This window comes from Oncorhynchus gorbuscha, linkage group LG09, assembly GCF_021184085.1.
Source record: "Oncorhynchus gorbuscha isolate QuinsamMale2020 ecotype Even-year linkage group LG09, OgorEven_v1.0, whole genome shotgun sequence".
In the NCBI taxonomy this organism is placed as follows: Eukaryota; Metazoa; Chordata; class Actinopteri; order Salmoniformes; family Salmonidae; genus Oncorhynchus; species Oncorhynchus gorbuscha.
This window is the reverse complement of record NC_060181.1, coordinates 39,243,718-39,255,199: the sequence shown is the minus strand read 5'-3', so window position 1 is coordinate 39,255,199 and position 11,482 is coordinate 39,243,718. Positions and strand designations below refer to the sequence as shown.

At 44.5% G+C, this 11,482-nt stretch overlaps 1 protein-coding gene across 1 annotated transcript in view; it reads left to right on the top strand.

Annotated features, from left to right (window-relative positions):
- The first annotated feature begins 1,634 nt into the window (after window positions 1-1,634).
- Window positions 1,635-11,482, top strand: part of LOC124043572 (chloride channel protein 1-like) — a 35,939-nt gene continuing 26,091 nt past the window's right edge. The window contains exon 1 of the mRNA XM_046362286.1: window positions 1,635-1,757. Within this exon, the coding sequence (XP_046218242.1) occupies window positions 1,707-1,757 (51 nt within the window). The 5' untranslated portion in view covers window positions 1,635-1,706. The remainder of the gene's footprint in view (window positions 1,758-11,482) is intronic.

The following is an 11,482-nucleotide window of genomic DNA, read 5'->3' as shown; positions in this document are numbered from 1 at the left end:
CAACAGAATTGTGTGGGCGTACCCCAACAACAGAATTGTGTGGGCGTACCCCAACAACAGAATTGTGTGGGCGTACCCCAACAACAGAATTGTGTGGGCGTACCCCAACAACAGAATTGTGTGGGCGTACCCCAACAACAGAATTGTGGGCGTACCCCAACAACAGAATTGTGTGGGCGTACCCCAACAACAGATTGTGTGGGCGTACCCCAACAACAGAATTGTGTGGGCGTACCCCAACAACAGAATTGTGTGGGCGTACCCCAACAACAGAATTGTGTGGGCGTACCCCAACAACAGAATTGTGTGGGCGTACCCCAACAACAGAATTGTGTGGGCGTACCCCAACAACAGAATTGTGTGGGCGTACCCCAACAACAGAATTGTGTGGGCGTACCCCAACAACAGAATTGTGTGGGCGTACCCCAACAACAGAATTGTGTGGGCGTACCCCAACAACAGAATTGTGTGGGCGTACCCCAACAACAGAATTGTGTGGGCGTACCCCAACAACAGAATTGTGTGGGCTTACACCAACAACAGAATTGTGTGGGCGTACCCCAACAACAGAATTGTGTGGGCATACCCCAACAACAGAATTGTGTGGGCGTAAGATGGTAATTAAAAATATTCACGCAAGTAGACCACTGTTTGGCCAACTCATCCTCCTGTAGACCACTGATTGGTCAACTCATCCTCCTGTAGACCACTGTTTGGCCAACTCATCCTCCTGTAGACCACTGATTGGTGAGCTCATTCTCCTCAGGAGTATGACATCATAGGGAGATATTCAGTTAACACTTACTTTAAACACCCAAAACATCAGCGCTAAAGAGTCTGCTTTAAAGGGCTCTGAAAACATCTTGTGATCTGAAAACCTCTATACTTTCCGTACATCTACCATATTACGTAATTGTCTCCTTTCTGTGCATTTTAATTAATTTATCTTTAATGAAGTTCTGTAGTATCTTGAACTCCTTGGATATTTTTCTGAGTTCCAAATGTTTTTTCTTTTTGACGGGCATTGCATATCAACATCTGTTTTCTCGACTCTCATAGTTGCTGTATCAGACAGTCGCAGTTGCTAGACCCTGAACCTTGCTATATCCTGACATCTCCAAACCCAACAAGCCAAAAGAACATCCTGTGCCATAGCCATACCCTCAGCAAAGTGCAGTGCCAACTCCAACGAGGAACATCCCTCACAGCAGGTCATGCCCAATGAACTATCTCTCTCGCTCTCTCATTCCCTGTCTCCACCCCCTCCCCTTCTGTCTCCCCACCTTCCCTGCTGTACCTCTATTCAAATTAACAGGTTCTCAAAGTCTTAGGGGGTCTCCCCAGGCAACAGGATGGGTACGCCATTAGACACTGCTACAGTCTGTGCTGCCTATCTGATAGAGGGAGAGATAGAGGGAGAGATGGGTTAGTGAGGCATGGGGCGTCTGCTCATTGACACGCACTGCTCACCAGGACAGGGGTGGGCAATCCGAGTGGTGGAGGGAAGAAGGGGGGGGGATCTACTGCAAGGGCTCGTTTACACTGTGTCAGAATGTGTGTGTGTGTGTGTGTGTGGGAGAGTATCTATCTCTCTGTGTGTGTTTCCAGTGTGCATGTGTGTCTGCGCGTACTCTCCGGCGCGAACGCAGAGCTGGAAATGCTGAGACCGACAGCTGGTTTATTTTTGGGTCAGTGACAGTGTGTCAATGGCCGCAGATGCGTCGGAAAGGAAGGCTCTGAGATACCAACAGACCCTGGTCAGTTCTCTTTCTCCCACGCTCTCTTCCTCTCTCTCTCTGTCTCTCTCCTCTCACTTCCTATCCCTCCGTAACTCTGTCAGTAACTTCTCCTCTGATCTCATTCCATTCGCTCTCAGCGTACCACTGTGTAACGCTACCTATCTCTGCCGCTTCATCTCTAACTCGGAAATGAATCTTGCGCAATCTCTTGCATGACATATCGGGTCGTCCCTGCTCTTGCATAGGGAGCATGGGGAGGGACACAGTATTGTCACGGTGGTCACAGAGACCTCTTAGCAGGCCTGTTACTGTGGCAACAGGCTCATGGCAACAGGTGTCTTGTGTGTCTGAGGACCACACACCTTCAGTCTCCGTCTCAACTCTCTCTCACCGTCTTGCTCTTTCTCTCTCTGCCTTTCTCGCCACCTGTTCATTAGCCTCTCCACCTTTCGGTCCTTCCGTTGCTTACCCACAAACATAATGCATTTTTAAGAGGAGATAGATGTTTGTTTGTTCAACTACCTCCTTGGTTTTGTATGGTGGTAAGTGCCTCTCCATGCTCTCAGATAGACCTGGGAGAAATGTGTTTGCATGAAAAGTGTGATTTCCTCCATGGTGATAAATCTAGGTTTAAAGCAGTGTGGTGTGGTGTGGGAAGGGGTAAACCCAATTGTGCACGTGGAATATGCTTGTAATCTCCGCGCGTCACGTAGTCTAAGACCCCGGGGAACAGATTGTTCCAAAACATCCAGAGGGACATAAACCATTGGACGTTCAGAATGTCTTTTGGATTCTTAAGAAACACGCAGGATGTCAATTGGTGTGGCGTATTGTATTTAACAGGGAAACAGTATACCGTGGGGCTTTGGCTAAGGCCATAGGCTGTTAGACTGTGTGTCCACATGGTGATGGGTGTGTGTGTGTGTCTACACCTGCGTATCTGCGTGTGTGTGTGCATGTACTGTATGTCCTGTGTGTGTGTGTGTGTGTGTGTGTGTGTGTGTGTGTGTGTGTGTGTGTGTGTGTGTGTGTGTGTGTGTGTGTGTGTGTGTGTGTGTGTGTGTGTGTGTGTGTGTGTGTGTGTGTGTGTGTGTGTGTGTGTGTGTGTGTGTGTGTGTGTGTGTGTGTGTGCGTGTGTGTGCGAGTGCGTGCATGCGTGCGTGCGTGCGTGTGCGCGTGTGTGTGTGCACATGTGTGTGTGTTTGTGCAGGCCATGTGGACTGTGATAACCGTATGTTTACACTGTCACCCGGGGAGCCGGGCTATATTGAGAAGTGTCACTTTTTTGGAGCGGGAGTTTGTTTCTGTTCTCCTTGTCGTTGTGCTGGGGAGGATCAAGAAAAGATATCACCTGGGGGCCTCCCATTTCATTTCAACAAGATGCCATTGCCAGGCACAATAGAGAGTTATGTGGAGAGTTGTTGACAGACATGCAGAGAATGTATGTGGTTAATACTCTGGAAGACTTTGACTTTACATTCCCGCCATGTGGCCCATTGCTATAGATGTCACGCGTCTATAGTTCGATCCGAACAGCAGATGAATAGACCTGCAGACAGACAGACAGACAGACAGACAGACAGACAGACAGACAGACAGACAGACAGACAGACAGACAGACAGACAGACAGACAGACAGACAGACAGACAGACAGACAGACAGACAGACAGACAGACAGACAGACAGACAGACAGACAGACAGACAGACAGACAGACAGACAGACAGACAGACAGACAGACAGACAGACAGACAGACAGACAGACAGACAGACAGACAGACAGACAGACAGTAGATAGATTCCTATTTGTTACTACTACTACTATTATTACTGCAATAACTTCTTATATTTTGGTGTCCCTGCTGGTGCCACTTGAGGACATGTTATAATGTGAATACAGTAAAGGGTGTTGTCAGGCCCGACGTGCAGGCGTAGGCCCTGCAACCGCTAACAGTGATGATTCATTGTCACGTTGGTATAATTTATTGGGAGACAGACGCAGGAATGCATAATATGATTTTTTATTGTACAAAAAGGCACGGGGACAAAGACCAAACAAACACATATACAAAACACAGGGTTGAGACCAAAACAAAAGAGGAGTACCTCGAATAAATAACACAAGCGCACAATAATTAACACATGGGACGAAAACCGTAATCATCTGCGCAATCCACAAGGGCACAAAAGCCCAAAACACACCACAGGTACTCACACGCACCAACGGAAATGGTAACAATAATGGACAGCACCATGGTGAACAAAGGGCACATATATACAAATACAATCAGTGGGAATAGGAGCCAGGTGTGCACAATGAAAGTTCCAGAGGGATCTGTGACGGTAGGACCGGTTGTGGCGGGTCGGACGGGCCAGTTGTGGCTGATGAAGTTGCGGAGGTCGCCGGACGGTCAAGTCGCAGCGTCACCAGACGGGCCATTCCCGCTGTCTCCCTCTATGGTCAATCATTCTGTCACGTTGGTATGAAGGATCGGGAGACAGGTGCAGGAATGCGTAATCGTTTAAAAAAATTGTACCCAAATGATGGTGTGCCGTGTAAAGGCACGGGGACGAAGACCAAACAAACACATCTACAACACACAGGGTTGAGACCCGAACAAAAGAGCGAGGAGTACCTCTAATAATAACACAAGCGCACAATGATTAACACACGGGACGAGACCCAAAATCATCTGCGCAATCCACAAGGGCACAAAAACCCAAAACACACCACAGGTGCTCACACGCACCCACGGACTTTGGAACACTAATGGACAGCCCAATGGAAACCAAAGGGCACACTTACTAATCAGTGGGAACAGGGGACAGGTGTGTGTAAAAGTTCCGGAGGGATCCGTGACATTCATAATATGACCGTTATGTATTTTATCCATCCGAGTTACCAGTAACAGCTTGCTGGTGTAATAAATGTAATTCTTCACATTACATTGTCAAGCTGTTACTAAAAAAAAAACCCACGGATAGAATCTGTAACTGTCATAAGGCAGAGCTCATGAATCATAATCTATTCTCATGTTGTTTGCTCTGATTTGAATCCACCCTAACTATCTCACGGGTGTGTCCAGGTATGTGCCTTCATTGTGAAAACTACAAAAAAGAGCCGTTATGATTGATTATCATTGAGATGAAATCTCTTTTGCAGTGTTGATCAAATCCACACGGAGTGATTTGACGTCTCCCTGTATACTTTATGATGAACGTGCTTGCTTTCCGCTTTACGAACATGCCCAAATGCCGTGGTCCATTCACACCTACCTCTCCCTTACAGAAATCCTTGAGGGTCAGCGGGACGACAGACAAGCAGACAGATAGTGAGAGATTGGGAGATACACCCAGAGGGCGAGAGATAGCGAGAGTGAGAGGTGTGGAGAAGTGTGTAGCGGTGAACGTTGGGTCACACCGGTGCTAAATATAACTCCCAGAGTAGAGTTACACCCGGTGAGAAAGGGGGGAGAGAGGGAACGTGTTCGAGGAGCATGAGGTGTAGATGCAGAAGAGAGCGAGGGGCTCAGAGGGGAGGAGAAACATGGAGAAAGAGGGGGATTACATGTACTGACAGAGGTAGGGAAAGGCAGAGGATGACTGAAATAGACTGATGGGAGTTGTGAGAGAGCAGCGGCGTGATGGTATGGGATAAAACACGTGTATCAGTCACACAGGTGTCATTTCTCATTTGAAAACTTTTAAATTGACCAGCTTATTGATAAGGTGTTCATACAGGCACTTTACAAGACTGATCTGAATGTATCGACAAGCAAACTGATGGGGACGTTAATATTACAATGGTCACAAAACCTTTAGCATATGACCTACTGTGACCTACTGTGACCTACTGTGTAGTATATTAGTAGTTGTAGTATATTATGGTGTGTAGAATAGCCAATAGCCATATGATAGTGATGCATTACAGTCATGGACTAGTTAGTTGACTGTCCTAAGTTAGATCCAGTTAGATGCTAGTTAAGTAAATGCCTAGTAAATGTTTGTGAAAACATCTGTGTGTTACTAGACATAAATATTGGTGAACTCTTTAAGATTCCAACTCGCCCATGGCCTTTGTTGGAGGAGTGAGCATCAAAGAGATTTGCCTTCCTGTCACAGGAGTTTGCCAAGATGTTATGTTACCACAATGTATTCTGAAGGTGAAAGAGTTTGTACAGAAACCACTAGGAAACACAAGGACCCTGATAAAAAAATAGGGCAAATAAAAATGAAGTGAGGATTAAGTCTTGAGGTAGACCTCTTGCTAATAAGGGAATCTGTAGAGGGAGAATTTCTTTAAGTTCCCCAAACAAGTTAAATCAAACTTACAGTATGGAATCATTTAGAATGAAACCAAATGTTTCTATAAAACATGATTAGACATGATATTTTGTCATTATTAAAAACATGATTATCTTTTGAGTATCTTTTGGTGTGTAGAGGATCGTCACTCAATTGCAGGTGGGGTTACGGCTAACCCCACCTTGCACTATTTTCCAGGGGTGAGTCGGCTGAGAGCGGTTTCTTCTTCCTTGGTATAGTATAACAAGTGGCATAACCAAGGCTTTACTGCTGCACTTCAGGGGACTGAAAGTATTTCTGACTCCTTTTCTGGAGTCTAGTATTTCCCAGTAAATCCATGACTACAGCCAAATGGATTTTGTGTACACATAATAGCCGTACGTCTGCTACTGATACCTGTGTTGAATACAGTCATTCAAATCCAACAACACACTGTTATAAAAGATTCATTGTTACTAAATCCTGTCCACAGATTCCGCAGACGGCAGCTGGGAAAGTTCCCACATGAAAAATACTACTGTTTACCGTTTACAGTACTTACTTATAGAATTATGTAGTAAACTGTAGAATGCTATAGTACACACTGTAGTATCCCTCGATTGTGTAGTGCTTACTGTAGCACTTTGTAGTATACTGTATAATACTACATTACACACTGTAATATCCTTTGGTCGGGTAATGCTTACTATGGATGTTGTAGAAAACTGTAGAATACTATAGTAAATACTACATTATTATCCGCAACAACACTGTAAATACTATTTCTGCAAAAATACCACACTTGTTTAACTATAGTAAATACTACAGTATTTAAATTGTAAATACTCTGTCCATTCCCCTCCCCCATATCGCAGTTTGTGCCACCCATAAATGAGAAACCTACATGCCAAGTATAGACCATACTATTGTGTTCCCTACAGGTTATAGAAAAGAGTAGAAGCTCTGAACTATCAGTTCAGTCCCCAGTCCTACCTACCTACAGGTTATGGAAAATGGACTCTTGTTGTATTTCTCCAGTAGGTTTCCTCAAGGAGAAAGTCTCCACTTCTATGTCAAAGACAATAAAACATAGTAAATACTACAGTGATGTCCACAAAAACACTACAGTAAATACTACAGTGTACTACAATCCGCAAAAACACTACATTAATTACTATAGTATATACTACAGTTTTCTTTCACTACAGCATTTATACTATAGTTAACTATAAATAATACAGTATACTACAGTGAATACTACAGTAGAGTCAGCAAAAACACTACAGTGAATACTATAGTATTAATACCAATGTATACAATAGTATATCTTCTTTTAAAGACATCCCCATATATTCTGTCTGGTTTAATTCCTAATTATAACCCCTTAGTGCCTATTTTTGAAATGATACAACTTCCCCAACATATCGTTATAGTAAGAGGTTTGTTGGACAGTTACCCGATACAGGTATAATACAGTCTGATGCTTTGCTACGGCATCCCATGGTAAGCCTGACAGGTGATAGGTCTGGTCCAATGGAAGTCATGTCGAGTGTGCAGCTCAGTTTCGTCTCATGTTACGTTGGGGATTTATGTGCTATACATTTCTGTGTGTATGACCATGACTGACGTACAGCACTCTTTCTAGGACCCACAGAGACAGACCTGTACGTGTACACTAAATTAAGAGGTGTTGAAAGGCTATTGAAAGGCCAGCCCAAAGCGTCAACGCTAGGCCCCACTTGTGACTACTTGTTGCAATGTTGACCAGCGATCAACTGCACTATGCAGATGCTGTTCGTATCTGAGCGCTCATAGTATACATTAGATGCTTTTCAGACTCCACACAACAGATTGTTGGTTTCCCACAAAATATTTTGTTTCACACAGCCATGCAATCTCCATAGACAAACATTGTCAGTAGAATGGCCCGTACTGACGAAGTTAAGTGACTTTCAGCGTGGCACCGTCATAGGATGCCACCTTTCCAACAAGTCAGTTCAACTGTACGTGCTGTTGTTGTGAAGTGGAAAGGTCTAGGAGCAACAACGGCTCAGCAGCGAAGCGGAAGCCGCACAAGCTGACAGAACGGGACGAACAAGTGCTGTAGCGCGTAAAAATCCTCTTTTCTCCGTTGCAACACTCACTACCGATTTCCTAACTGCCTCTGGAAGCAACGTCAGCACAAGAACTGTTCATCGGGATCTTCGCACAAGCTTAAGATCACCATACGCAATGCCAAGGGTCGGCTGGAGTGGTGTAAAGCTCGCCGCCATTGGGGCAGTGGAAACACATTCTCTGGAGTGATGAATCAGGCTTCACCATCTGACAATCTGACAAACTAATCTGGGATTGGTGGATGCCAGGAGAACGCTACCTGCCCGAATGCATACTGCCAACTGTAAAGTTTGGTGGATGAGCAATAATGGTCTGGGGCTGTTTTTCATGGTTCGGGCTAGGCCCCTTAGTTCCAGTGAAAGGAAATATTAACGCTACAGCTTACAATGACATTCTAGACGATTCTGTGCTTTCAACTTTGTGGCAACAGTTTGGAGAAGGCCCTTTACTGTTTCAGTATGACAATGCCCCCGTGCACAAAGTGAGGTCCATACAGAAATGATTTGTCAAGATCGGTGTGGATGAACTAGACTGGCCTGCACAGAGCCCTGACCTCAACCCTATCGAACACCTTTGGGATTAATTGGAACGCCGAGTGCGAGCCAGGCCTAATCACCCAACATCAGTTCCAGACCTCAATAATGCTCTTGTGGCTGAATGGAAGCAAGTCCCTGCAGCAATGTTCCAATGTCTAGTGGAAAGCCTTCCCAGAAGAGTGGAGCAAAGGGGGGACCAACTCCATATTAATGACCATGATTTTGGAATGAGATGTTTGATGAGCAGGTGTCCACCTACTTTTGGCAATGTTGTGTATAACAATTTCTTTAAAGGACATAAATGTAGACTACAACAATGGAGGCTGCACATAGTGTCTCGGTAATAAGCAAACATGAATCATTCGATTATTTGTGTTTTACATGGAACCTCACATTAACTGAACTGTATTATGACCAGTGGTGGAAAAAGTAACCAATTGTCATACTTGAGTAAAAGTATAGATACCTTAATAGAAAGTTACTCAAGTAAAAGTGAAAGTCACCCAGTAAAATACTACTTGCGTAAAAGTCTAAAAGTATTTGGTTTTAAATATACTTATGTATCAAAAGTAAATGTAATTGCTAAAATATACTTAAGTAACAAAAGTAGAAGTAAAATAATAAATCATTTCAAATTCCTTATATTAAGCAAAGCAGATGGCTCCGTGTTCTTTTTAAAATGCGTGGATAGGCAGGGCACACTCCAACACTCAGACGTTATTTACAAAAGATCCATCTGTGTTCAGTGAGTCCGCCAGACCAGAGGCAGTAGGGATGACCACGTGTTCTCTTGATAGTGTGCTCCCTCTCCGACCTCTAGGTCACCAGGCTGCTCGTTATGGCGCACCTGCGCGTCATCAGACTCACCTGGACTCCTTCACCTCCCGGATGACCTTCCCTATATATGTCAGTCCCTTTGGTTCCTTCCCCAGGCGTTATTGCTTCTGTTCCTGTGTCATGTCTGTTCGTTGTTCATGTCTCTTATTTTGTATTATGTTGTGTTTATTTATTAAAACACTCACTCCCTGAAGTTGCTTCCCGACTCTCAGTGCACATTGTTACAATAAGTGTGTGAATTTCACAATTTTCCTGTTCTGGTAAGCATTCAGAATGTAAATAATGCTTTTGGTCGTGGAGTAAAAAGTATTAATGTTTCTTTAGGAATGTAGTGAAGTAAAAGTTGTCAAAAATATAAATAGTAAAGTAAAGTACATATACCCCAAGAAACTACTTAAGTAGTACTTTAAAGTATTTTTACTTAGGTACTTTACACCACTGATTATGACATTATTCAGGTCTGATACGTCATTATGTAATTCCATCGGTATGTACATAGATAAAGGTTCATCTGTTTAAATTGAGGATGAGGGTTATGTATTGCAATTATTGCAACCCCCATTACTAGCCTGTTCAACCTCTATTTCATATCGTCTGAGATCCCCAAAGATTGGAAAACTAACATGGTCATCCCCCTCTTCAAAGGAGGAGACGCTCTAGACCCAAACTGTTACAGACATATATCTATCCTACCCTGCCGTTCTAAGGCCTTCGAAAGCCTAGTTAACAAACAGATCACTGACCATTTCGAATCCCACCGTACCTTCTCCGCTATGCAATCTGGTTTCAGAGCTGGTCATGGGTGCACCTCAGCCACGCTCAAGGTCCTAAACGATATCATAACCGCTATCGATAAAAGACAATACTGTCCAGCCGTATTCATCGACCTGGCCAAGGCTTTCGCCTTTCAATCACCACATTCTTATCGACAGACTCAACAGCCTTGGTTTCTCAAATGACTGCCTCGCCTGGTTCACCAACTACTTCTCAGACAGAGTTCAGTGTGTCAAATCGGAGAGCCTGTTTTCCTTTGGCAGTCTCTATGGGGGTGCCACAGGGTTCAATTCTCGGGCCGTCTCTTTTCTCTGTATACATCAATGATGTCGCTCTTGCTACTGGTGATTCTCTCATCCACCTCTACGTAGATGACACCATTCTGTATACTTCCGGCCCTACTTTGGACACTGTGTTAACTAACCTCCAGACGAGCTTCAATGCCATACAACCCTCCTTCCATGGCCTCCAACTGCTCTTACATACAAGTAAAACTAAATGCACGCTCTTCAACCGATCGCTGCCCGCACCTGCCCGCCCGTCCAGCATCAATACTCTGGACGGTTCTGACTTAGAATATGTGGATAATTACAAATACCTAGGTGTCTGGTTAGACTGTAACATCTCCGTCCAGACTCACATTAGGCATCTCCAATCCAAAATTAAATCTAGAATCGGCTTCTTATTTCGCAACAAAGCTTCCTTCACTCATGCTGCCAAACATACCCTCGTAAAATTGACTATCCTACCAATCCTTGACTTTGGCGATGTTATTTACATAATAGCCTCCAACACTCTACTCAGCAAATTGGATGCAGTCTATCACATTGCCATCCGTTTTGTCACCAAAGCCCCATATACTACCCACCACTGCGACCTATATGCTCTCGTTGACTGGCCCTCGCCTCATATTCTTCACCAAACCCACTGGCTCCAGATCATCTATAATTCTTTGCTAGGTAAAGCCCCGCCTTATCTCAGCTCACTGGTCATCATAGCAGCACCCACCCGTGGCACGCGCTCCAGCAGGTATATTCTACTGGTCACCCCCAAAGCCTATTCCTCCTTTGGCCGCCTTTCCTTCCAGTTCTCTGTTGCCAATGACTGGAACGAATTGCAAAAATCACTGAAGCTGGAGACTCATATCTCCCTCGCTAACTTTAAGCATCAGCTGTCAGAGCAGCTCACAGATCCTTG